We start from the raw sequence: 27,640 nt of genomic DNA on the forward strand, positions 1-27,640 counted from the left end.
TTGGAGATAAGACTCACAGACATTCTGTCATTGGGCCCAACTTCAAACCAAGGTTCCTATATCTCAGCCTCCATAATAACAAGGATTATAACCATGAGCCACTGTTAGCCACATTGTGTCATTTTTTAGAAGCAGCTGTAAATAATAATAATAGAAAACTATCACTATAACTAAAGGCTCAAACCTGTAATCCCCTAGCTATTCAGAGGCTGAGATCTATAGGATCATAGTTTAAAGCTAGACTGGTCAGAAAATTCAGAGTTTTTTATTTTTTTAACCTGCTGGCCCCAGAGCTTAAATTCAGTCCTTGGCACTGTATATGAGTTGCTTTTCATTAAGGCTAGTGTTCTACCTCTTGAGCCACAGTGATACTTGCAGCTTATCCTGAGTAGTATATTAGAGGGAAGAGGTAAGGAGACTGCCCAGTCTGGCTCCAAACAACCATCTAAAACCCTAAGCCTCCAAAGTAGCAAATCAGATATTATTATTTTCAACTAAGCAGCAAAAATAAACAGACTGGAGGTATGGTTCAAGTGTTACAGTTTCAGCCTTGCATGGAAAAAGTTAAGGAAATTTAAGCCCCAGTATTGGCACATATGCACACAAAAGCATGTAGATACATACATACACAGGGTCCTATACTCAATTCCCCGGGATGAAAAAAGATTAAATATTAAATTAAATTACAAGGACAAAAATGAGTAATTTAAACAGTTTAAAAAAAACAAAAACAAAAACATGATAGCCATGTGCTGGTGGCTCATGCATTTAACCCTAGCTACTCAGGAGGCTGAGATCTGAGGATCGTGGATCAAAGCCAGTCCAGACAGGAAAAGTCCATGAGACTCTTATCTTCAATAATCCACTCAAAAACCTTGAAGTGGTGCTGTAGCTAGAGTTGTATAGTGCTAGTCTTGAGCTGGAGACCATAGGTACTGAGCCCAGGCCCAGAGTTCAAGCCCATGACCAACAAAGAACAAACAAACAAATAGAAAATTAAAAAAAAAACTGCCATAGCTGAATTGTGACTTAGGTGTTAGAATACTTTCTTCCCATAAACGAGGTATGAGTTCAATCCCCAGTGTTGTTCATACCAAAACAACCCAATAAAAGCACACCAATAACAATTTAACAAAAAATATATCATACTTTGTAAAGAAAATTAAAACTTACAAAAATAATTGAAGTAGAGCTAACATGTGACTCATATCCTATTAAACACCAAAAAAAAAAAAGGCGTAACTTGAGCTGAGGCTTAATAGCCTGCTAGCTTCAAAATAAAAAGAAAATACCAAAAACAAAACAACCCTCAGAGAGAGTCCACAGGCCCTGAATTCAAGCCTCTCCCAACTCCCAAAAGAAAAAAACCCTCAGGAGTTGAGTTTTTGTTCCTGCAAGCTTTGAGCAAAAAACAAAATCCAAAAATCTCATGGGCAGTGAAGTAGTGTGGCATAAATTGTAGAGCCTGCTAGTTTTGATCTAAGAAAACAAGCCAGGTTTCTCTGGCTCATGCCTGTAATACTCACTGCTCAGGAAGCTTCCCACAAAGGGAAGCCAGTCCAGGCTGAAAATTCCCCTGGTGACTGTTTTTTTTCAAATTAAGTGGAAGTGGCACTGTGGCTGAAAGGGGCAGTGTGACTGCCTTATCCCTGACAGACAATACCCAGGCACTGAGTTCAATCCCTACAACCGACAAAATAAATAAATAAATACTGAGTGTGAATAGCTAGGCCCTAATAATAAAGGACATGAACTTTAAAAAGGGGGGAAGGCAAATCAAATAAATGAAAAGGTGCAAAAAGGAGCATATTAAAGATTTCTAAATCATGGCTCAAAACTGCAATCTTGCTCAGATTGCTGAAATCTAAGGATCGTGTTTCAAAGCCATTCTTGGCAGAAAGTACAGAAGACTTAATTTACTGTGTTCAGTACTGGGGCTTGAACTTGCTATGATTTCCTTATGGCTAGAGGTCTACTTCTTCCTACCTCTTGGTGGTTAATTAGAGATCATTTTCTCATTGATTTTCTTGCCCAGATTGGCTTCCAACCATGATTCTCAGATTTCAGTCCTCCCTGTAATGCTCTTGGCTTGCTGTTGATATTCTAATCTCCTATTGACCACCGAAAAAGCAGAAGCTGAGCTGTGGCTCAACTAGTGAAACCTGCCACCATTAAGGTAAAAATAAAAAAATCCTCAAGGAGAGTCATCAGGCCTTAATTTCCAGAACTAACAAGCAGCACTCAATTTAAAAAAAAAAATTAAAAAAGAACCTCAGTCACCATTACCTGAGTTTGAGCCCTAGAAGAAGAGCTACAAAAAAGAGAAACAGCCTGTAGTTTACCTGTGGTCAAATTTGTAAAGCATGGTAGTTTCAAGAGGAAAGAAAAAACTAAGAATGAAAGCTAGCCCCTAAGAACAATTGTCAAAAAAAGAAATAATAAATAACCAGAAAAGGTGAAAGAAAAGGTAATTAAAGATTTGTAAATGTTGACTCACACTTATAATCCTGAGTGCTAAAGTCACTGAAGTCTGAAGATCATGGTTCAAAGCCATCATGGGCAGGGAAGTCCATGAAACTTGCTTCAGTTTGTTCAGTCGAGGGACTTAAACTTGAAGTGTTTTGCTCATGGCTAAAGCTCTACTATCTTCTGCCTATTAGTGGGTGATTGGTGGTAAGTCTCATAGACTTTGCTGCCCAGGCTGACTTTGAATAGTGATCCTCAGATTTCAAGCCTCACTGTACTGCCCTTGACTACCCATGGGACTCTTGTCTCATATTAAACACTTAAAAACAAAAGGCAGAAGTTGAGCTGTGGTTCAAGTAGTAGAGCCTTCTACCTTTCAGTTAAATAAGTAAATCAATAAAACCTCAGAAAGAGAGGGGCAGAATGAGGGTGAAAGACAGGAAATCCTACACTAAACAAAAGTAGAGAAATGTAAATATCACCCGTTGTGGAAGAAATAAATTGTATTGTCAAAGCTTATAGAATTCACAAAATTTATAGCCCATGATAATGATAATTTGACTTGTGAAGGTTAAAATATGTTTGTGATTTCAACTAAATATCACTATTCCACAATTCTGTGAAATAAGAGAAATTAAGGTAATCATCTAATCTCAATAATAATAAAAACCTCAGAAAGAGTCACCAGTCCTTAATTTCAAGCCCTAAGTCACTAACATGCCCCAACTCTGACCAAAAAAAAAAAAAAAAAAGACACTCTGACTAGGACCTGAGTTCTTACATTAGGAGCAGAAGCCAAATGAAACAAAAAGTAGACTGTAGTAGTCCTATAGCCCAAGTAATAAAGCAAGCTACTTTTAAGAGGAAAGAAAAAGAAAACCTGAGAATGAAGGCTAGATCCTAAGCCCCTGACTCTTCCCATAATGGAAAGTGAATCAATCATGGAATCTAAGTTTGTGCTTGCTCTTGGGATCACAGCTGAAAATGTCCCTTCAGTTCTAGGCCCTCCAATCAAAAATGGAAGGCAGGCTTGTTCTGGGCTTCTGGCACACAAGGACCTTGTGTAGAGGAAGTTCCTCCTCTTCTTTCCTGGATCCCAGGTTTCAGCCTCTCTTGTGAGTCAGAGTGGGTAGTGGATGGCAGGGTGACCAGAGGATCCAAATAGAATGGGAGCTGTGCTAATGGACTTGCAGCTGGGAGCTGGATACAAGGGTAGGTGGGAACTGGTAGGGCCCTCTGATTACCCAGCAATAGGGAGATTGAGTTGGAGCACCTGCTGGCTCCACCTGTAATCAAGTCCGCCCCACCTCCTCTGCCCCTGTAACAACCAGAGGTATAAATGGGGATCTGAGTTCACTGTGTCAGATTCCTGCTTCCCAGCTCTACCTGTTTGCCTCTGTGGGCACCACTGCTGAAGACACACATCCATCTGTTCTGCAGCCCTGCACCATGAGGGAGATTGTGTACATACAGGCAGGCCAGTGTGGCAACCAGATTGGTGCAAAGGTGAGCATGGCACTGGCCTAGGATCCATGTCTCAAATTTAGGGGAAGGAGAAAAAGGATAGGGTTGGAGTGTGGAGGTGGTGGTGGTCATGGCTAGGCTGAGGTAGGTGGGGCTCCATAGTGGTCCCTAACCTTCTGCAAATGAAGCCCCCCAGATAGCTTCTCCAATTTCCCTAATTTGTGTGGCCCTGGTGGGTGTGATTTTTAAGCAAGGCTGGGGTGGTTTCAAATCCCTTGCATGTCTTAGTCTTACCTGAGACTCAAGTCTTTGTATTTAGTTTCCTGGGAATAGACTAATGCACGTTTGGTCTGGTTTGAATGAAAGGAATGCAGTGTCTTTGAGCTGAAAGATACAGAGAATTCCCTTTGTGTCAACTGATGAGTGTCAGATAATTGAGAACATTTCTTCTACCTTAATGCAAATTTCTCTGAGTTTCATGCTCCATCTCAGCTCCCTTAAGTTGGGTGTTTTCTAAATCATTGGTTGTCATGTATGCTCTGAGGACACTTGGGGTTCTGGAGACCCTTCTAGCTGAGTCTTCAAGTTACTGCTTTGGTAATTTCATGTCCATGGAAGGCCAGTTACTCATCATAGAATACAAACAGAATATGGTACTGCATAAGATGGAATACTCATAGGAGAAACCAGATGTCTTCTATTCAGCCAGATAAAAGAGATTAACAAAACTAAAATACCACCATTTTCTGTGCTTTTTTTAATTTAGAAAATGTAATTATTTTTTACAAATATATTTGTGTCAACAGGACATGAGTTTCTTAGTTACTTTAAAATGCATTTTTTGGACAGTTAACATTCTAGGTCATAATATACTTCTATTTCCATCTCAGTTTTGGGAAATGCTAAGCGATGAGCACAATATTGACTGCACTGGCAACTACTATGGGGACAGCCATTTACAGCTGCAGAGAATCGAGGTGTATTACAATGAGGCAGCTGGTAAGTTTCTTCCATCTTGTTTCCCATACCGTGGCAAAATAGTTCCCAGGGGAATACTAATGAAAAGGAAGGAGTTCCTGCCTTTCTTATGGTAGTATTGTAGTTTTAATTTGGGACCTTGATCTTATAAGTCAAGTGCTGTACCCAACTGAGCCACTCCACCAGATACTTTGTTTTAATTTTTGAGTATACTCTTGTGAATTACCCCAGGAAAGCCTTACACCTGAGTTCCCCCTACCTCTACTTGCTGACTAACCACACCTGGATTTGTTTTTTCCGGTCATGGAGCTTGAACTCTGGGCCTAGGCACTGTCGCTCAACTCTTCAGCTCAAGGCAAGCAGCTCTACCACTTAAGCCACAGTGCCACTTCCAGTTTTCTGGTGTTTTATTGGAGATAAGAGTCTTGCAGGCTTTTTGTGCCCTGGCTGGCTTTGAACCATGATTCTCTGATCTCAGCCTTCTGGGTAGCTAGGATTAAAGGCGTGAGCCCATTTCACATAATTAAAAATGAGACTGCCTAAATATGCATTCTAAAACAATTGATAAAATATAATCCAATGCCATTTGGTTGTGTGCTGATCATCCTAAGCTCAAGCCTGGGCACTAACTATGAGCTTCTTTTATTTTGGGTAGTTTCTTGGAGATGAGTCTCCAAGCCTTTCCTGCCCCAGCTGACTTCAATCTGCAATGCTAAGGTCTCATCTCAGATTTTTGAGTAGCTAGAATTACACCCTTATGCAACCAGAGCCCAGTTACATTGCCTCTTTAAAATACAGATTAAATTTCTAAAACAATATTTTGAAAAAGAAAATTTTAAAAATTTTAAAGAGGGATGTTCAGTCACTAATATATATGAGAATAGTCCAAATCACAAAGCATAGTCTCACCCTGAAATCTATAACATTTCTGGTCTTGAGCATTTTGAATATGAATACTTAGCCAACAGTAAATTATTTTTAAGGTTTTTAAAGTAAGAAAACATTCTTGTGATGTAGAAAAAATCAATACTAATTTGTAAACATGGCTTTTAAATGATTCATATTGTCTTTCCTAACATAAACAGCCTAATTGAAGTCTACAGAGTAGATTTTCAGTTTTTGTAACTGTCAATGTAAAGTTCATTTAATTTTATATTGAGTTTCCATTCTACATTATTGTATACAAACAGAATCATGGATAATTGGCTTTCCTGTGTATTAATCCAATGAACAAGTACAAACAAAATTACAAAGCTATTTAATTTATGTGAGTTTTATAGATCTACATTTTGGGATGTCCTCACCTTGGTATTTTGTGTTAATATTGTTGAAGTAACATACAAGGTTTTAATCTTCTGATTCCTTGGTTGAGAGTGGTTGGGTTGGATTGTGTCACTCCTATGAACAGAATTTTAGGTTGTGTCTTTATTAGATCCTGTATATCCAGCAGGATGGTCAGTTTTCTTCATGTGAATGTTTAGGAAGGGGGTATTCTAAAACTGGTGTTTACATCATGTTAACTGCTTTCCCTTGGGCCAAATCATGTTAAATGGGAAATTGCAAGTCATTGCCCAAGGTTGCTCTGAGTATTTGAATAAAGGGTATGTGCTATTTGATAACCATTATTGAAACATTATAAGACAAGAAATATATATAGTGTATATATGTTTTCTCCAGGAAAGCCTTACACTTGAATTCCCTTACATCTACTTGGTGAATAGCCATACCTGGCTTTTTTTGGCCCGGGGGGGGGGGGGTGTCGGTCATGTGGCTTGGACTCTGGGCCTAGGCACTGTCCGTCAACTCTTCAGTTCAAGGCAAGCAGCTCTACCTCTTGAACCACAGTGCCATTTCTGGTTTTCTGTTAGTTTATTAGAGATAAGAGTCTTAAGGACTTTTCCTGCCCCAGCTGGCTTTGAATAGTCATCCTCTGATCTCAGCCTCCAGAGTAGCTAGGATTACAGGCATGAACCTGGTTCATTTCTTGAGAAAGGTAATTGGGGAAGGGAAGGGATAGTGGGAGAACAACAAAGGAGGGGGTAACAATTTTTGACAAGAAACGTTCTCATTTCCTTACTCATGTAACCAACTCCTCTATACAGCACCTTTACAATAAAATAAAATTAACAAAAAAGAGGAAGTTTCTTGCTGATAGGCACTGGTGACTCATTCCTGTAATGCTGGCTACTTAGGAGGCTAAGAACTGAGGATCATGGTTCAAATCTTGCCTGAGCAGGAAAGTCCCTGAGACTCTTATCTCCAATAAGAAAACTGAAAGTGGGGTTGTGGCTCAAGTGATAGAGTGCTAGCCTTGAGCTGGAGAGCTGAGGGACAGTGTCCAGGCCCAGAGTTCAAGCCCCACGATGAACCAAAAAAAAAAAGGTGTTGTCACCTTTCTTTTGCACCATTAGACTCAAAGCCTGATGCTCATCTTTGCCTCCTGTGTAGCTGAGATTTCAGCCACCATGCCCAAAGCAAAGGAATGAATATTCATGGAAATAGACAACTGCAAACATCCTTAAAGTTGCTGAAGCCTTTTGCATGGGGATTCATGCTCAAGATATCTTTTCTGTTTCCATGTCTTAAATGCTGTAATTTTTGTAATGAATGCTGAGAGTCACTTAGAATCATAAGCTCTGCCCTAAGTTCCTTGTCAAGTATAGGCCTAAGTCAACTCTTTTTCTCACAGGCAACAAATATGTTCCTCGGGCCATCATGGTGGACCTAGAGCCTGGCACCTTAGACTCAGTAAGATCGGGACCATTTGGCCAGAGCTTTAGGCCAGACAACTTCATATTTGGTATGTCATCATGGTCCATGGGTCCTAACATCCAGGCACTCCAGTGCTGGGCTGAGCCTTTATCCACCTAGATATTCTCCTCAGCTAACCCACCTATTCCAGTCAACGGGAGTCATGCCCGTGGCCACTCAGACAGCTCAGATCAGTGCAACTCTGTAAGTTCTCCATGACAAAGAAGCCTCTGAAGGGAAAGAGCAGCAAGCAGAGAAAGCCACCAACAAGGTTTCAGCACTGCTGGTCATTTTAAAGGCCTGGCAATAACAGAACCACTTCAGGACACCAGAAATCAAAGCACAGCTATGTGTGAGCAAGGAGCAGACAAGTGCTTGCAGTTTAGCTTCCCTCTGACCACACTGTGCTCCTGTCCCTGTTGTGAAAGTAATTACATTTCCAGTATTGAGGCAGGCTCAGTTCTTCATTTCTAGAAGTACTTGATTTGGGTTAAAATGTATTTTCCTCCACACTCTCTACTTTTCTTTAGAACCTGGGTGATTTGTAGGGTCCCAGATACATTGAAAACATTTCCTTTATTTCACCATAGTGTATCTAAAATAATAGCAAAGGTTGGCTCACAACACTCCTTTTTCTTCACAATAGGACAGGCACAGTCATTATTCTTGGAGTCTGTGTCTCATCATGTCTTTATGTCTGATAGGCCAGAGCGGGGCAGGCAATAACTGGGCAAAAGGCCACTACACGGAGGGAGCCGAGCTGTTAGAATCGGTGCTGGATGTGGTACGACGGGAGTCAGAAAGGTGTGACTGTCTCCAGGGTTTCCAGCTGGCTCACTCCCTGGGAGGTGGCACTGGATCAGGCATGGGCACCCTGATTCTCAACAAGATCCGAGAGGAGTATCCAGACCGCATCATGAACACCTTCAGCATCATGCCGTCCCCCAAGGTTTCAGACACCGTGGTAGAACCTTACAATGCCATCTTGTCTATCCACCAGTTGGTGGAAAATGCAGATGAAACTTTCTGCATCGACAATGAGGCCCTGTATGACATCTGCTTCCGCACCCTGAAGCTGCCCACACCCACCTATGGAGACCTGAACCACCTGGTGTCAGCCACCATGAGTGGAGTCACCACCTGCCTGCGCTTCCCCGGCCAGCTGAATGCAGATCTGCGCAAGCTGGCTGTGAATATGGTGCCCTTCCCCCGCCTACACTTCTTCATGCCTGGCTTTGCACCCTTGACCAGCCGGGCCAGCCAGCAGTACCATGTTCTCTCTGTGCCCCAGCTCACCCAGCAGATGTTTGATGCCAAGAACATGATGGTCGCCTGTGATCCCCGCCATGGTCGTTACCTGACAGCAGCTGCCATCTTCCGAGGCCGCATGTCCATGAAGGAGGTGGATGAGCAGATGCTCAACATGCAGAACAAGAACAGCAGCTACTTTGCAGACTGGATTCCCAACAATGTGAAGACAGCTGTATGTGACATCCCCCCGCGTGGCCTTACGATGTCGGCCACCTTCATCGGCAACAACACAGCCATCCAAGAACCCTTCAAGTGCACCTCAGAGCAGTTCAGTGCCATGTTCCGGCGCAAGGCATTCTTGCACTGGTACACGGGAGAAGGCATGGATGAGATGGAGTTCACTGAGGCTGAGAGCAATATCAACGACCTGGTGTCCGAGTACCAGCAGTGCCAAGATGCCACTGCTGATGAACAGGGGGAATTTGAAGAAGACTTGGTGGAGGAAGAAGTTTAAGACTTCCCATTGGTAGCAGTGCAACAGGACTGTCAGAACCTGCCTACTACTTCTCAAATGAATGGTGCTTTCCTGAGATCCTGTTGTCATGCATTGAGGTCCCTGCTGTGTATCATCATGCACAGCCTTTCCGGTCAGGAACTAACTGATGGTGAATGTAAAAATGCAGATTTCTTTTAAATAGTATTATTTTAAAGCCCTATTTATATAAATAAAGAAGTATACATTTTGTACTCTTGAGTCCTTATTCTTTAGAATCCCTTTTATTCTTTCAATATATTTGTTTTTTTTTTCTTTTTTTTTTTTTATTCTTTCAATATATTTGAAATATAAAGTTGGCCAGCAGGATTTAATCTTAGCAATATAGGACTGGTGCTCAAGAGGAGTTTCAAATTCATGGTGTTCCTATTATTTTGAACAGGAGGATGACAAGTGCCAATGTTGTTTATTTTCCCTGGCCCAGTTTTAAAGTTAGCAGTCTCTCAACAGCATGCCAGTAGCATAAAAGCAGGTTGAAGAGAAAGTAAACCAGATTCAGATGTTAAAATTTTCCTAGTACCAAAGTGATGTTTGGAATACTGAAGGGATTGATGTTCAAGACTTGTCTGGGCACTGAGGCAGCAGGGCCTCTTCCTCCTTTATTCTGACACAGGACTTGCTTTACCTGCCCCCTAGTATTCATTCCTCTTTGGGAATGGGACCACAAAATGCAGGTATGAATACTGGCCATTAAGGATCTACTTCTCCTTCAGACAACCACAGGTTCTGGTCTCATGCCCCATCAGAGGGATTTCATTCACATTCCCCAGAAACAGTAGCAGGAACCCCAATCCCTGTGCTTACGGTTCAGTTGGCAGCGAAGCAGCACTCACAAGATGAGTGCAAGATCCTCATTGCCAGGGTAGTTTCTCAAGTCATCTGGCAGCTCTAAGGACAAAAGTGAGTCTAGCTGTTTGAGGGAGTGAGTATCTGACCAGTCCCATAGCGTATCAAGATCTGCTTGATTCAGTACTTACAAGTCAAGGAGTGGAAGGGAGACATGGCCCAATGACCCATTCTCATACTCATTTTCCAGCATTCGAAGCTGTCTGAGGCCCACAGAGGGTTGTAAGGGAAAAAGATCCAGCCTGTTGGGTATGTTTACATGAGTGAGACAGAAATCTCAATTGCTTAGAACCTACACAATGGCCAGGAAGAGGGTGAACACTTCTGTTTTCACCAGAGGCCAAAATCATTCACTGGTTCTTTTTGCCAGAATCTTTCACTCTTCTTGCAGTGAGGCTCAAGGTAGGTTGTCTGTGTCAGGCATTCCTCCATGGCCACCAATAACTTGTAAGAGCCCCTTTTTCGTCAGAAACAGGACCTATGGGAATCCAGCAACTTTTAGGAAGCTCTAAGGAAAGATACTACTGGGTGAGGTGCAAGTTCCTTGTTTCTAGTAAAGTTGGGAGATGGTAAGTTCCCTAAGCTTTCCTATACCAGGCCTGAGGTTGGGGTAGGGTGGGGAGGAGTGGGGTAGAGATCTTTAAGCCAAGTTGGTCTTACTCATCAGAAAGTAAACTGCCAGAGAGACTGATCTGTGACTAGAAGCCCCAGGGCAGATCAAAGTGCAAATAGCTTCCAATGTGTGAGTCCTAGGGAGTAGGTGTGGGCCAGGAAATTGACATCCCTGCATCTCTAGTCCTGGAACTGACCAGGTTGGATGACTCCAAATCCTTTAAGGCTGCTGGGTCCAAACTGAAGGCAGGCCTGGCCAAGGCACTCTCATTCTTCAGTGGGTTAAGGATTGAGGCCAAGCTGTGGTGGAGGCCCCACCCAGCCTATTTACCAGTGTTTGACTAAGAACAGTTTTGTTTTCTCTTAAGTACCCATTTTTGAGTATTTTCTGGTGGCTTTGGCTTATTTCTTTACACTTTTGAAGAAGTAGTTCTTGGTTCATAATTAATGACTCATGCCTCATCCCTCAGAAAACTCCTGTTGATAATTTTACCAGTAGATTATCATGTATTTTTCAGACATGGCTTTTGTTTTCTCCTAGCCAGAGGTCTGCACACATTGCCACACAAGCTAATGTTGAAGTGACTCCTATAGACAGGGTGATTATTTTGTCCAAATGCTAAGTGCAGCATCTCCCTTATTCTCATGTGCCTTGGTAATTGTATCAAATAATTGAGTTCTTGACTAGTATAAGCAAAGCTCTGGGTAAAGATGCAGCTCAGTGGTAGAGTACATATCTGGCATGCACAAAGCTCTCAGTTCAGTACCCAGTACCAAAAGGAGGAAAGGTAACAAATGTTAGGCTCCGCAGATGATATATTAGGAGTCAAGGCAAAACACCCAGATTGGCATTGAGGAGTTGTGTCATGAGGGAACACTGGTGGAATGTTTGTAGGTGGAAATAAGAGAGTCCCATGGCTCAACAAGAACAGGTTTGTCAGAAGAACCTTCTTGCATTGGAGTGATTTATTTTGACCACTTTGGCCTTGTTAATCCTATTTCCTTATGCTGTTTTCTTTTTTCTTCCAACTTGTCATACCTATAGCAGATCCTGTCCAGGGGACCCATTCTCTCTAATTTCATTCTCTAAAAGTCACCCAGTTTATAGCTGTACATATCCTAGACCAAAAAAGTATGGGGTGGATTTTCTGTCAGACATAGATTGAAACTGAAAGGTATTTTGAAGTAGACTTTGACAAGGTTCTGATATTGACATCGTTGTGTTGATAAATCCTGGAACTGTGACCAGCTTCTGGTCTAATTCTGAGGTGACAGTGGAAGAGAACTGGTGATAGGAAATCACGGACCAATGTGATTTCAAACCCTTGGCAGGTACATCTCCATTCATGGATGTGCTATCAGCCAACATACAGATGTCTGTTAAGGAGAGATGGCTGGGAAAAGGAAATATATTGGCCACAGAGGAGACCAGCCTTTGGACAAGTGGTTGCCTTTCAGTGTGAGGCAGACAAAGAGTGCCTATGGATACAGAGATATTTTCAGGAAGCAAGACAGCTTCACGCACATCTTGTTATCCACAAAATCATCTGAGAATAACTCTGTAAACTCAGAGGTGAGAGACATGTGCTTTGTGCTTCTGCACCACTGCTTTGCTGCGTGGCTCTATATGTTCTTCTGAAACCTCCTTCTGAGCTGGCCCACAATGTGCCCAGGAGGTGGGAAGTGGAGGGGACTTGGCAGCTTGGCTGCTAATCACTGTGGCCACACTGACATGGGGCAGTACACATGTGATGGGCATCGGCTCCATGCTAGTTGTATGTGCCCAGTGGGAGCTTTGGCTCTTACTAGGAGAAAGTAACAGTTCCTCTGTCGTTGGGCCATCTCCCAGGTCAGGATGTCTTCATCTGCAGAGGCTAGAACTTTGCCATAGCTCTCATCTTGACAGGTTTCTTTCTGTTTTTCAATTTTCTCGTTCTTTCTTTGTTTTTTGTTTCTTTTCTTTCTTTGTTTCTTTCTCTCTCCCTCTCTGTCTCTTTTTCTTTCTTTATCTCTTTGTTCCTTTCTTTCTTTCTTTCTTTTTTCGTTCTTTTTCTCGCCATGGGTCTTAAACTCTAGGCCTAGGAACTATCTCTCAGCTCTTCAGCTCAAGGCCAGCTCTCTATCACTTGAGCCATAGTGCCACTATCAGTTTCCTGGTGGTTTATTGGAGATAAGTATCTCAAGGGCTTTCCTGTCCAGGCTGGTTTTTAACTGCCATACTCAGATCTCTGCCTCCTGAGTAGCTAGGTTGACAGTCAGGGGCCATTGGTGCCCAGCTTGACAGGTTTCTTATTTGTGCAAGATAACAATGGCCATGTTCTGTCCTGTGAGGAGTTTCCCTGTCATCCTACAACACTGATGGTCTTAGTGTTGTGGCAGAGCACACAGTAAGGGGGCTTTCTATGCATGCACATTGACTAGTATCTGAAAAGGCAGCTTGCAATGGCCAGGAAAGCTCCACAATTGCATACATCTCAATTTGGACTGGGCATGAACAAATTTTAAGTTCTAGTGTTGGTTCTTTTCCTTTGTGCACAGCTTGAGCAGGTTGTTTCCAGATGCCTGTCATTTAACTCAGTTACTCAATTAAGTCATCTGCTCTTTCTATGAGTCTGACTTAAAAGACTGCTTATCAGAGGCCAATAACTGATTTTAAGGCTAAGTGAAACACAGCAAGTGCTCAGGCATGTTGATTAAGAGTGCTATATATATAATGTACAGCTGCATGGTACTTGTGTTGTACACTTCTCATATCTTCACCGAATTCTAACTATTTCTTTTTGGGTCAGGGTCCGGTTGTGGGGCCTGAACTCTGGGCCTGGGCACTGTCCCTCAGCTCTTCTGCTCAAAGCTAACACTCTACCACTTGAGCCACAGCGCCCCTTCCAGCTTTTTTCTTTTTGCTTATGTGATGCTGAGGAATCAAACCCAGGGCCTCATGCATGTAAGGCAAGCGCTCTACCAATGAGCCACCTTCCCAGCCCCACTCTAAATATTTCCTATACAGAAGAAAGAAGCCATACATTTTTGGCTTATTTGCATAGGTATCTGAATCCAGCTAATGAGCCCATCTTACATTTGTTGGGGTTTTTTTGGTAGTTTATGGTTTGATTGAACTCAAAGCCTCATACATACTAGGCATGCACTCTACCACACCTCCAGCCCCCTTCTTGCTCTAAGTATTTTAAGTAATTTTTGGGCATTGCTCTTCCCTCACATACACCTCCCTCAGAGCTGGGATTGCAGGCTTGAACGACCTAGCCACAAGTATTTGGTTTGAAATGTTGTAATCCCATTGTTATTCTGGGTTCTCTAATTGGAGTTTTGTGGTATAGTACTAGAAGGCAGTGCCTTCTTACTTGACCTGAAATTATAAGCCTTAATCAGTGGGCATAATTCTGCTCTAGACAATCAGAACCTCATATAAATGTGTGGACACTGCTCATTGTTGAACCATAATTCAGGATATGTTGCATGATTTTAAGCCTCACTTTTTACACGCACTCACTCACGCACAAACACACACACACACACACACACGCACACACCATTGTCTTCTCTGGTGACTTTGTACATTTTCTGTGAGACCACCTGTGTCCTCTCCTGTGCATCTTGGAGCTTCTCTCACCAATCCTGCTATTCTCCAGCCTGTTCCCTCATCCACTGTCCAGTCTCTGACCTTGAGAGAGGCTGAAGTTTTGTAGTACTGGGATTAGAAAAAGAGAAAAGATAGATACACACATTTAAGCAGAAACCGCATCTCTTGCACTTTTAGGTGATTTTAGATGCATGTTTTCATCAGATCCTCACTCCTACTTCTTCTACTAGCCTCCCACTGCCATGTTCTTCTCCTGGCTCCCACAGAAGGCTCAGCTGATATTATAGGAAACAAAAACATTGTGCTTCTGCAAAACCTGCATTGCTGCTGCTTTGAGTGAATCTATTTTTGTCATGAGAATTTTTCTTAATGGAATATGGGAGAATCAGAAAAAATAATTATTTAAAGCAGTTTCACTTAAAACCTTTTTCTTTCTTACTCAGTTTATTTAAATTAACTTATATGCCTAAGAGGGACATTACACAAAACCATCTTTCTATGTATATTTTTTTTGCTTCTTTCTGTGGTGTCATGTTTCAAATTCCTTAAACTTTTTGACACTAAGATCCTCATTGTTGCAAATATCCAGAATGGAAGGGAAGGGAAGTGAGAATGGAGATCAACTAATATCTTACATTGTCCACTGTCTGGGGCTGCTATTTCCACTATTGGAATTGATGATGGCCAGTTTGCAGATTCATTGTCATGAAACAGCCCTTACATCATTGATAAAACTGAGTAGCTTGGGTTCCAATTATAGCATTGGGCTTTTGGTGTCTGCATGAGTCTGAAGGACCCAAAAGCAAGCTCCTCTGCACAGAAGTGAGGTATCCTCTCCTGATACAGTGAGATAGTGTGGGAAGTTTTCAAAGGAAGAGGCTATTACTCAGCATTCCTATATTAGAGAATTTGGAGAGAGAGCAAAACAAACCCATAAACTGCCCCTAGAACTTGACCTCTTCCCACTCAATCCTTCCTCTTTCAGATAATAAAGCTGAGTATGCTGAGGAAGGCAGCACACTACTACCTAATTCAGATCTTGTTGCCTGGATTTCCTAGACAATTCCTACTCCCTTCTGTGATGGTCTGACTTAATATCTGACCTTTTCAAGTGTCTTCTCAGAAGGAATTCTGTCTTCAAAAACTAACTTTGTGGCAAATCTTTAACTCAGTTCACAGATAATCCAGTGGGAACAAATACTAATTGAGTATGCTGCATTCTACATCTTTTAATGAGTATGAGCTTTAATTGTAAGTTTTAAAAGTTATATATAAAAACCAGGAGCCAGCTAGTGCATGCCTGTAATCCTAGCTACTCAGGGGTCTGAAATCTGAGGACTGCAGTTTGAAGTCAGCCCAGACAAAAAAGTTCATGAGACTCTTATCTCCAATAAACTACTCAGAAAAAGCTGGAAGTATTGTTGGAACTCAATTGGTAGAACACTAGCCTTGAGCACAAAGAGGCTCAGAGACAGTGCCCAGGCCCTATGTTCAAGAACCATGGATAGCAAACAAAATCCTATATATACTTAACAAAGTTGTACACATTTTCCTCTTTAGGTCCATCATAATCTCCTACCACAAGACACACTGCAGCTGGAATTTTGTAATTCATGTTTCTCCAGCTTTGTGGCCTAGGGAGGTCTCTCCTGACAGGTCATTTCTACAAAGCTTTGATGGGTGGCTGTGTTTTAACAAACTGAGTTCCTGTTCAACTCATGTTTACAAATGAATTCACACACCATCATGGCACCGTTCCTCTGAGCAGGGCTGCTGGTGAATTTAGCATGGATCTCTGAGACACAGACATAATTTCATTTGGCATTATTATTAATCCAGGCAAAATATAAATTGCAGCTGTAAAACATTATATCAATCCCATTGAAACCTGGTATTGATTTTCTTCATAGATTTTTGAGACCAGAATTTTTTTTTATATTGGTACAAATATATCATGGGATAAGCATGGAATAGTGGACAGTTTTTGATTCTTATGTGTTTATGTACAACAGTTTTATCATTAAACCCCAGTGTGAGCTTTCTAACAATGCCTTGGGGTATCTCATTTAGAATCATGAGAAATTAGTGTAGCTTGCTCATTTAAAGGAATCAATTCTCGCATAACACAAAAACATTACTAACCTTAGGGGCAAATGACAAGGCTGCGATGAGGTCAGCCTCACCTAATGGACTACACCTCACACCAGTTGCTGGAATCTGCATCTGCAAGCCCTGTTTTCTTGTGTTATGTACAAACCTCCCAACCTCCCTCATTACAATATAATCTAGCACGAGGCAGATGCCTTACATCTGTAATCCTAGCTACTCAAAAGTCGGAAATCCATCCATACAATCTTGACCAGCTCAATTAGAAAAGTCTGTTAAAATTGAGCCTCCAAGTGATTAGTACAAACAGGACTGAAAGTGTGATTCAAATAGCCAAGTGCCAGTCAACTAAACAGAAAACCCTGAGTTCAACCCTCAGGACTTGTAGGGGGTTGGGGGGTAAGGGGAGATGCAGCACTATATTCCCTCTTGATAGTATTCAGAGGACGGAGAACTAGTAGGAAGTGTCTCAATGACTGTTGTCAGTCAAGCCCTGGCTTAGAACTCTGTGTATGAAAAGTTGTAGTTGTTCTTCAGTGGTCAGACTCAAACTACATAAAAAGAATAACTTTGTATGTAGGTAGGAATAAATTTATGCTTTGGCCTACTGCGTGAAATCAGAACAAGAAACCACCTTTGAAAACAGAATCAGCTTTATGGGAGGAGGCTGAGGAAGAAGCTTATTCCCTATATAGTATACCATCAACCTCCCTGGAACTACAAAGCCTGTAAAAATAAAGTCCAGCAAAGCATTGGCTGCGCCTTATGGCAAGTTTTTGTCCCCTGCTTAGACCACCTCCCCCCATGGCTGCTTTGCTCTCCAATCTCCTGTGGCAGTAGCATCCACCAGCACATAATGGGATACCGGCATCGGGATGCTTGCTGATCTTACTTTCCAACCTCATGTCTTAAATTAGTCTGGCTCCATATCACTAAGTTAATTTAGTCCAGTTTATAAGACCTTAGAAAATACCTGGTGTTTCCAGATTCAATGTGTAAAGTCTCCTAGCAGGGGCAGGTTTTATCCGTTAGTCAATAACCGTTCAGTCAGTACCAGACAATCTTGGTGCTAAGTTCACTCTAAATTTTCCCTTTCTTGGACACAAGAAATCCCTCAAGTCACTATGATGCTTGGGTCTTCAAAGAGAGAAAGTTGGAAATGCTACATATAATGATCAGACTGTCCTAGAGGCACTGTAAATACCAAAGCAGTTCTGGCTATGTCACCTACAACCGGTGGCAGCAGTCACCCTTGCATGATATCCAGGCTGTAGGTAAGCCTTTGAAACCTGCAGCAAGTAGATCGACAGACTACATTTTCTTGGAGGAGGCTTTTTAAAAAATCTTAGTTTTTATGATTTGCAAATTTTCTGTTTGGCAACTTGCAATCTAGAATAGATTTTTGTCATCTGCTCACACATGCAATGTTTTTACTTGTTCCCCATTTACTTTTTTAACTCTAGAAACTTGGTGAATACTTTAATTCAGTTTAAGAAGCCTAATATTGTAGCAGTAAAGGGCCCAGCCATTGGAGTAGGAGCATCCATATTGCCTCTTTGTGATGTGGTTTGGGCTATTGAAAAGGCTTGGTTCCAATCACCCTATACCCCCGGACAGGATCCAGATGGCTGCTGTAATGTTATTTTTCCCAAGATTATGGGAGGCGTGTCTGTGAGTACCTTCGTTGAAAAATTATTTTAGACAATGTCTTAAGGACCTATGGTTTGGATGTTGTTCTACTCAGAGTATCCGGTGTGTTCTTTGGGAACATTTCATCAATGTACTTGGTTGATGTACTGCTGTGATCCTTCCCAGGGGAAGGCCATTCCTCCCATGAGGAGCCTCCAGATCTGCATAAATCACACTGATATCCAGTTTTCAATCAAGAATTGTTCTCTAACTTCACAAGCTAAAAGCTGCCCTTTTAAAGTGGCAGTGGGAGGCCATGCACCAGTTGCTCACACACACCTGTAATTCTAGCCTTTTGGGAGGCTGATACCAGAAATGCAGTTTGAAGCCAGTGTAGGCAGAGAAAACCAAGAGATTCTTATTTTAGTTAGAATGGAAAAAGCCACAAGTGGAACAGTGACTGGAATGGTAAGAGTGCCAGCCTTGAACAAATAATCCAGGTTAACAGCCAAGGGACCTGAGTTCAAGTCCTAGTATTCACAACGCCACCCCCTGCAACTGTACCAATACACCTCCGCCAACAAACACACAAAAGCAATTAGGGATCAAACTTGCATAAATAAAAGAAGTGAGGAGATGGGTTCAGTATAAATTTGTGGTTCATTTTTTCCCTATTGAAATTAGCCAAATCATGATGAGAGATTGTATTTGCATTTTCTCAATTACATACACCTGTTCCTTAGTTCTAGAGAGAGACTGAGAGAATTGGTAGAGAAGGGCATCCACAGAGATTGCACTCTGTTGAAGGGAGGGACTGGATGTCAGATTGGATAGGGGAACAAGTGAAACTCCTTTAGCTCCATCACTGAGTGCCCATAGTTTGACCTGGCCAATTATCATGAGGCTGTCTTCATACCCATCAATGTGGGGAGTGCTGCAAGACCACTATATCATGGAGAATGACTGTAGCTGAGGGAGTTGCAGAAGGAACTGAGAGCCCACAGCTGGAGTAGCAGTACCTCCCTTTGGGGTTCATAATAACGTTTACCTCTGTGTCACTGGGACCTACCTCCTCATGCAGAAACATCCAGGACCTGGGGGTATCACTTCCTTAGGGAGCCTACAATGAGAGGAGATAGACAGTACAATTTCAGGCAGTCTTGGGAGCAATGAGAGTACAATGAAGAAGAAAATGTGTGTCTCCTCTCTGAAATTTCAGAGGGTAAGAGCAACTGAGGAGAGAGAGCTGTCAGTCACTCCTGAGTGGGTAGGGTTGAGAAGGAAGGAACATTGGAGCTGGGAGTGGCCTATGCAATCCTAACTATTTAGGATGCTGAGATGTGGACTATCATTATTCAGGACCAGTCCAGGCCAAAAGGTGGGTGACATCTCCTCTTAAGCTAGGGATGCATATCAACTTCACTACAATAGGAAGCCTAAAATAGGTGAGTCCAGGCTCTATAATGTACCTGGATAGGAAGCAAGACCACAACTGAAAAATGACCAGCACAAAATAGTAGTGTAGCTCACCTACCTACCAAGTCCAAGACACTGACTTCTAACAGGTGTACCATGAACAAGTATAAGGTTGGGGACCTCGGTGTCTCAGTGTTATTCACAGAGATGGCTGTAGCATCTGTTGCTCTGTGGACTCCAGGCAAGGAGGAAGAGTCCTTCCACATCCCTCAATCTATGCCTACCAAGACAGCAAATGCTGAGTGGAACCCCTCACGATGTCTAAGCATGGAAGTTTGGTGGGCACTTTTGTTCCTCAAAGGGAAAGAGAGCAGGGATCTGCAGGATCAGACAGACTCCTGAGTGAGAGAAAGGCAGAGGGAGGCAATGTTGAGGTTAGCATGGAGTTTGTGTTTAGTGACTAATATGACTTCAATGGAAATGTTCTGGCTTTGATTATGACATGTGCATCTAGGGAGAGCTGGGGTAGTCCAGGGAAACACTTGTGTAAATTTTCCATAGGTTGAAACTTACTCTAAAGTCTAAGTTGTTTTTGAAAACTGAAATGTGGAGAAGTTGAAAAAAGCACACAGCCCCCCAGTACTGGCACTGTTCTCTGTAGATGTACCTGCCCTATCCACCCTTCTACTGGTGGGTGCTTGTCCCCAGGGTGCCTCATGCCCCATCCCTTTGTGCTGCTCAAGCCAGAATAGCTGCTGTTGGGCAGGGAGGATCAGGAAGCCCTGTTGCACCATGTACCAACAGGGCCTCCTTCCCTTGGAGGCATAACACATTACAGAGCTCTGCAGCACCCTATCATTGCTATGAATTGGAGCTTACAACACTTGAGCTTTGCCTGCATTAGGCCCCGACAACTTCAGAACAGCCTTTTGAGGACTTCTGAGACCTGGAGGGAGAGGCCTGGAATGCAGCACCTTTTCCCATTGAGCAGTGAGTTTTGCACAAGGAGCTAACAGGCTGAGAACCTTGGGAATGAGCAGTGCAGGGTGGCTAAAACTTGGTACTCCCTGCTAACATGCCAGGCATTCAATGACCTTTATATGCTAGCCCTTTGTGCCCACCAAACCATGGCCACTTGGTGTATTGTCTGATAAGCCAGGAAGTGATTGGCCAGCAACCAAGAATGACCAGTGTCAATGGGTTCATAAAGTTGAATGTACTGTCCCTTTATGAGAGATCCCTGGTAGATGTGAATGTACTGTTGCAATTGACAACTCTTTCCATCAACTCATCCCTCCATTTATAACTCAATTCACATCCTACACCCTACGCCTAGCAGTCCAGGTTCACAACCAGTACTGTTCAGACCCAATACTTTGACATCAATTAAATGTCCAGTGCAGCCCCATTTGGGGTTATTTTCCTTTTTGTCACTATAGGATGATAGTGTAAAAAGTTACCAGTCCCCTCATTGGCCAGCATGCCCACACTCTCTGAACACAACCAATCCTGAGCCATTTCTAAAAGCTATAATTCTTAGTATAAAGGTGTCTTCTCAGAAATTCCATGCCAAGTTTTAGGCTCCTGTCTTTTCTTCACTTGTAAACTGACCTACCTTCCTTGGGCAGATTATTAAGTTTTTCTGAAACTTGGCCAGCAAACTGAGAAGTGTAAGGTTTGGGCTCAGTCTCAGCCTCCTGCTTCCCTGAAATCCAAGAGTCCCACAAGGAAAAGAAGGTATTCTGCCCTCACATGTGAGGACCATGTTAAGCACATGATAGAATGGGGGTAGGTCCCATAGTGCTCCACCTGACATTGAAATGCTGTTTTGTCCATTTTACTATGCTGTGTGCACCTGGCCCGACCAAATTAAGGGTAGATCTTTAAGCTCATTGTGAGTTATTACTGAAGAAGTTGACTTGCTAACAATTAAATGCTAATTCTTTCACTAAAGAATCCTTATTTCAGGAACAGGTTATGATCATTGTAAGCAATAATCTGGGGAGTGTGTGGATGTGCAATGGTATGGGAGGATGAGGGTAAAGTAGAGGAAAGACTAAGTAAATTTGGATAAACACCATCTAGCCAAATGGCATTTTGGAAGTGGAATCTTTGTACTGAATGTTGACAGTGGTAGAATTCTTGATAGTTCATTGTGTTTAGAAAGATTCAAATTTGTTTGAAGTCTCTGCAGTATAAGCACCTGCACCTTGATTAATATTCAGTGTACACAAAAAGTGCATGAGTGCATGAAATTGTACACATACACACACATACACAAATTTGAAATTGAAGAGAGGCTATTAGTACAGACCTGGGACTAAAGAGCCTGTGCTACACGAAGCACAAAGTGACCTATACTATGACAGCTGTTGCTCAGATTGTATGATCACCTTAAGCCATACTTCCAGCCCTTTTTGTGATTATTTTGAAGGTGGAATCTCAAGACTTTTCTGCTTAGGCTGGACTTGGAGCCACCATCCTCCAGATTTAAGCCTCCTTAGTAGCTAAGATTACAGGTGTGAGCCACCAATCCTGGCCTACTGCTTGTGCATTTAAGTGGGAAACGGTTAACAGCCTTGAATCAGTCATTCACACTCTTGGGAAAATTCAGGAATTCCTTTCATTGTCCTGCACATCCAGCCATTTGGAAAAGAGAAAAGCACAAATCAGGAATGACTCCCTAGTAACAAACAGATGTGTATGGAGCTACCTTGAAAGAAGCAAGACAGGCCACCATACCAGTATGATGGCTAGAAACAGATGGCTCCAGTGAGACCAGATGAAGAGAACCAGGTAAGGGCATGAATAAAGGCAAATGGTAGAGAGCCATGTTAGAGCTATTGACTGACAAGGGCAAAAAACATAAAAAGTAGTAATGAGACTAGCCATGGGGTACGTGCCTATGATCCGCATACACATGTAGCTTAGCCCAAAGGCCTACTTAGACCCTATCTTAAAAAAAGAGAAAAGTGACTGAGGAGAACAGAGTGGAACCACTATCACTGGGTTCTCTGGGCCTGAACATGTTGCCATATACTGTGTTGAGAATATACCTCCTGCTTGACTGGAGGGACTAGGATGTGGTTTCTCTACTGTATGTTGAGAAAGAAAATGATGCTCTAAGATGGGCAAATTCAGTGGTCCTAGGGCCCCTCTCCTTTATCCACTCTCACTTTTCTGCCTTGAAGCACCGAGTTAATAAAAAGAACAATGTTTAGTGAGATTTCCAATAAGTGTTTACTTATACACCATCTTTTTACCCTAAGATGTTGCTTTGTCAACCTGTGGCTTAGCAGGACATTCCACAATTTTCAGAAGCTCATGACCTGTCCAAGACTGTGCTTAAATGCCAGCCTCACTTAGGGTGATGTTGTGGAATCTTGCAAGGCTTTCTGCTGAGGAACAGGTTCCTTGCGACTGTTTTCATCCCGCTTGCTTCTCTTGAAGGGTGGTGAGTCAGCCACACCTGTGCCCTCCAGCATTTGCTCATGTGCTCTGGGCACTGTGTGGAATTAAAAAAGCAGTGGAAACTGTAGTACCCTCTGGGCAATTTTCATGAAGATTGCATCTCTTGAGAAGGGAGACTCTATCCACCGCTTGTTTACCTGAAGCCCAGAAGCCCTGGGTCTGGTTTTCAGCACTGCCAGGGAAACACAGAAGGAAGTCATCATTTCAACCCATTCTCCCCTCCTCACCCTGCATGAGCATCTGGGAGCCTGTTGCTGGAATGGTGCAATCCACACACTTTCCTCTGGAACCAAAATGAAAACCTGGTACAAAATTAAAGCCAGTGTAATGTGAATAAGCTTGAATTGATGTATACACTATTACATGTTGTAAAAACAAAAGAATGTTCACTTCCTTCATGCAATCATTCGAAGTCATGTGTCAGACTCACCCCGCATGACAATAATTTTGGGAACATCAAAGTCCTGGCTGCTTTGTCTCTTATAGTTATATCCATATGGTGAAACGTGATGTCTAAGATGATATCCAGCAGGAAGAGCCTCAGCCATTAGAACATGGGCTCTGTGTCTCAGGAACAAGTCACTTTTCGTAACTCAGAGAGGAAAAGAAACCCCAGAGAGCCATTCCATGCCTGGTTCACTTCCATAAGATTAACAATTACTTGGCATTATTAATGGCTCATTGTCTTGCATATGAAGAGTTCACACATGGGAGCTGGCATTAGAGGACAGAGTGCAGATAAAGGAAGTTAAAATAATAACCTCAAACCAAAGCAGACCTTTTTTAGTTCATATTTTTGGATTATCAATGAGGTTATGTCTTTCTCTTAATCACCCAGCCCATCTGCAAATTGGATCATGACCCCACACAATTCATACTTGGTGTCTACTAGCACCCCCCACACACAGGATCGGGGGTTTGTGAGTACCCATCCTCAATGTTGACATTGAGGAATGAGGCCCCCTCTGTCTGCTTGCATCATGTTTCACATCACATCACTCTGCTTTCTTTCAGGCCAATGAAATGTTGATCAGTGGATGGAAGCTCACCGCACAGGAGATATATGGAAAATGCCTGATGTTCCAGGTTTCTGGCCAAGGATGTCATGGTTATAATCAAGGAGCTTGCTTCCTGTAATACAGTTGTTCATGTAGTTGGTTCTTTTTTCCTTCATGTTTTTTTTTGTTGTTTATTTCCCATCCCTTCCTCTTCCCCTTCACCCCCCCCCCCCAAGCAAAGTTGTAAAGTTCATTTTTTGACAAAACATCTTGTACATCTGTATCCCTATTTAAACAATTTGTTTTTTCCCTTAGTTGGTTCTTTTACATGTTAGTTTAAAAAATAAAATCTTAGGCTGAGAAGGTGGCCCAGTGATAAAGTGCTTGCCTAGTATGCATGAAGCCCTGGGATCAATTCCTCAGTAACTACAGACCCAGAAAAAAGCCAGAAGTGTTTCTGTGGCTCAAGTGTTAATGTGCACAAGCACTGAGTTCAGGCCCCAGAACTTACAAAAATGAATAAATTAATAGTTGATCGGCTGTTGCCACTTAAGGCCATAAAAAATGGGCAACAAGGCTCAGGACTTTTGCCCCAAGAGCTTATGTCTCTGCCCACAAACAGGGTGATAAAGATCATGTGTCTCACTTTCCAATAAATAGAAAACCCTTAAATGATGAATGGATTGATACAATGTGGTATATATATATGAAGTTGCATACACACACACACACACACACACACACACACACACACACAGAAATCCCACTCATCCATCGGAGAGCATGATAAATACCATTTGTAACAAAGTGGAAACACTGGGAAAGTATTATATTACGGGAAGTAATCCAGACTCAGAGAACACAGGCTGCATGTTTTCCCTTATTTGTGGCAGCTACAATGCTCCACTAATTCCAGAAGCAAATACACTGGGTTGTATGCTAATGCTCACAGATGAATTAACTGAAATATAATGGACTCTATGAAGAGCAGAAATAGTGAAATATTTTTTCCTTTAAGGAAATGTTTAATAGTCTGCAAGAAAAAAAAACTCCAAAAGTGTGTCAGGCAATCCATTCACTTGTTAATATCTTAGAAAAAGGGTGCTCTCACTGCAGTGGGCCAGACTAAACATAGTCACACACATTTTTGAGACTAAAAATCCAAAGCCTACTGACATCACAAATAAATGTGTCTTGTTAAAAGTTTTAATCTATTTCTAGTTCCTGACTTTCCAGACCAAGAATTATTTTCTTACAAGGGAACATGAAAACATAAACATACATTTCTGGAAATGAGCATGAGGTTATTTGTTCTTTCTCAGAAGTTTGTCTCAATGAAAACAAACAACTGAACTTAAATGCTGAAGAATATAAATGTATTACTCCATCATACCATAAAAAGAATGTAATCTGTGAACAAGGTAAACATGACCAACCAAAATAAGGCAATTAACAGAAGTCTCATAGAAGTAAATTTCTTCTTTCTCATTGCCATCTTAAACCCTCCACCTCTGTATTCTTCTGGTACACAAATGAGAATCTGGCAGACCTCTTAAGGAGCAGAGCAGAATGGACAGTCTCCACACAGACCAGATGAGCACAGTGAGTTGACAGGTCCCCAAGGTAGGTATTTCAGTATGGGAAGCTGTTGGAATGATCCTTTCCTCATAATCCAAACAGTCACATGCTCATGGCAAGGTCCAGAAATGTCGAAGTGAGACTTATGAAGGTCACAGGTGAAAAAAGGCAATAATCTAGCATAAAAGATAAATGTTTCAAACAGGACTGTGGTAGGGCATAACTGTAATTCCAGAACTCAGGAACCTGAGGCAGGAAGATCTTCAATTTTAGTCCAGCTTGGCAATAAAGCAAGGTCTTGCCTTATGAAGCTCAGGTTTCCTATCATCACTTGCTAAAGAAAAACTACTTGCATGAGAAGCACCATCTGAGATTTCCATGGCACCCTCTCCGTCTTCACATTCATTGCCTTTACTAAGTTTTTTCTCTGTCACTATCCATTTCCCAGCTAATCAACTGCAATTCATCTCCCTTGTCCTTATCATCGGCACACAAAGTATTCTTGCCTATTCTAGTGCCATTCCCATTGATTCTCTGCATTTTAAACAGTGTCCTGTCTTCATCTGAGTGATCATTTTCACTGTAACTCCATGGTATATTTGTGAGCTCAATGTACTAGATGTGGTTGTTTCTTTGGTCTCGGAGATAATTCAATATTTCAGGTGTCCTGAAATCCTTCTCCAAACTTGAGCCATGCTTCAGAGAGGGAGGGTGGCAGCTGTGCTCACTGTCCTAAGACTTGCACTTCTGACCTGTGGTGGACTCTTATTGAAAGCATGGATACTCTATGTCCCACTTCCTTTTATTCTTGGGTCTGTTGGTGCCATCACCATAGACATGTTATCAGCTCGTGCTAGAATAATTCTTTGGAAAGAATAAGACAAAACCCAATAAAGGAAGCACAAGGAAATTATATATTGTTCAGTGTGAAAATATAAAATTCATAGTGAAGCAAAATTTATGGGGATCAAACCTCCATTTTCAGTGGCCTTGAATGTCAAGCCATCGTACTAGTTCTCTATGTCTGTGTGTAACATTTATAGTCAGGCTCTTCTTGTGGTCATGTAGGTCCTATTGACCACCAGGAGTCACTGGAAGTCCAGGGTACATTTGGTACATGGGTGGAGGGGTTCTCCTGGAGAACCATTTTGGCACTGACAGGCCAGGGATGAGGGCGAGAAGCCAAAAAGAAGGCAGCAGTAAATGTAGGGGAGGCTGCAACAGTGGCTTCAGTCACAGCCTGAAACCCGAAGGGCTACAGCATGGTCACTGCAACCTTTGGAACTCATGTGCTCATGGGGAGCTCAATTAGCATGCACAGAGCAGAGAAAAGTTGGGTATCCTGAAGCCAACGTCCAGACTGCTGTGGCGGTGCAAACTGAGGATTGAGGGCTGAGAGTGGTCAGTCCAGAGGCCCAGTGGCTGGAAGGTAGGTACACATAATGGTCGCTTAAGCCCTGGAGTCATTTGACAGGGAAAAATTTGTTGTTTCTTTTCCCCCTGTCTAAGCTGCCTTCCTACCATCACCCACACACCTCGATTCCTCTATAGCAAAAGCATAGTCAAGAGGCACCCCACTCAGCTAAGAAGAGATTTTGCAGTGGGCCCCTAATGATCCCTACCTCTTCAAGAGGCTGCAGCTGGAGCCGTCATTGGAAAGTTACATACAAACCCAGTGGGCACTCGAAAGGATGCCTGTGCTGCTGAACAGAAGTATGAGAAGCTGAGACCATTTGAATGTGGTGATGGAGGTGTGGCCCAGTTGGTAGACTGATAGCCAATGAACCAAATGGTCAGGTCCTGAGTTCAAGTCCTCATCTAGAACCAAAGAAGAAAGAGTAAAAAAGATCCTTTGTAGCATTTTTTACATTTGACATTCGTCCTATACTCTCACTAAATATATCTCTATATACCTATAAGAAA

The 27,640-nt window shown here is 42.3% G+C and overlaps 1 protein-coding gene and 1 pseudogene across 3 annotated transcripts; both read left to right on the forward strand.

The window, feature by feature from the left end:
- The first annotated feature begins 3,915 nt into the window (after window positions 1–3,915).
- On the forward strand, window positions 3,916–9,424 carry LOC122116342 (tubulin beta chain-like). 3 transcript variants are annotated; one of them, XM_042690005.1, is made up of 4 exons: window positions 3,916–3,972; window positions 4,821–4,929; window positions 7,598–7,708; window positions 8,364–9,424. In XM_042690005.1, the coding sequence occupies exons 1-4, from the start codon at window positions 3,916–3,918 to the stop codon at window positions 9,422–9,424; spliced, it is 1,338 nt and encodes a 445-aa protein (XP_042545939.1). The 3 variants fall into 3 exon arrangements, with proteins under 3 accessions (XP_042545939.1, XP_042545940.1, XP_042545941.1); XM_042690006.1 differs by lacking the exon at window positions 7,598–7,708; XM_042690007.1 differs by lacking the exon at window positions 4,821–4,929 and having other exon boundaries at window positions 3,916–3,949.
- A 3,248-nt stretch (window positions 9,425–12,672) lies between these two features.
- On the forward strand, window positions 12,673–27,491 carry LOC122116335 (annotated as a pseudogene).
- The last annotated feature ends 149 nt before the right edge of the window (window positions 27,492–27,640 follow it).

The sequence above is a fragment of the Dipodomys spectabilis genome, unplaced genomic scaffold (genome assembly GCF_019054845.1).
Source record: "Dipodomys spectabilis isolate Male_0828 unplaced genomic scaffold, ASM1905484v1 ptg000131l, whole genome shotgun sequence".
Classification (NCBI taxonomy): Eukaryota; Metazoa; Chordata; class Mammalia; order Rodentia; family Heteromyidae; genus Dipodomys; species Dipodomys spectabilis.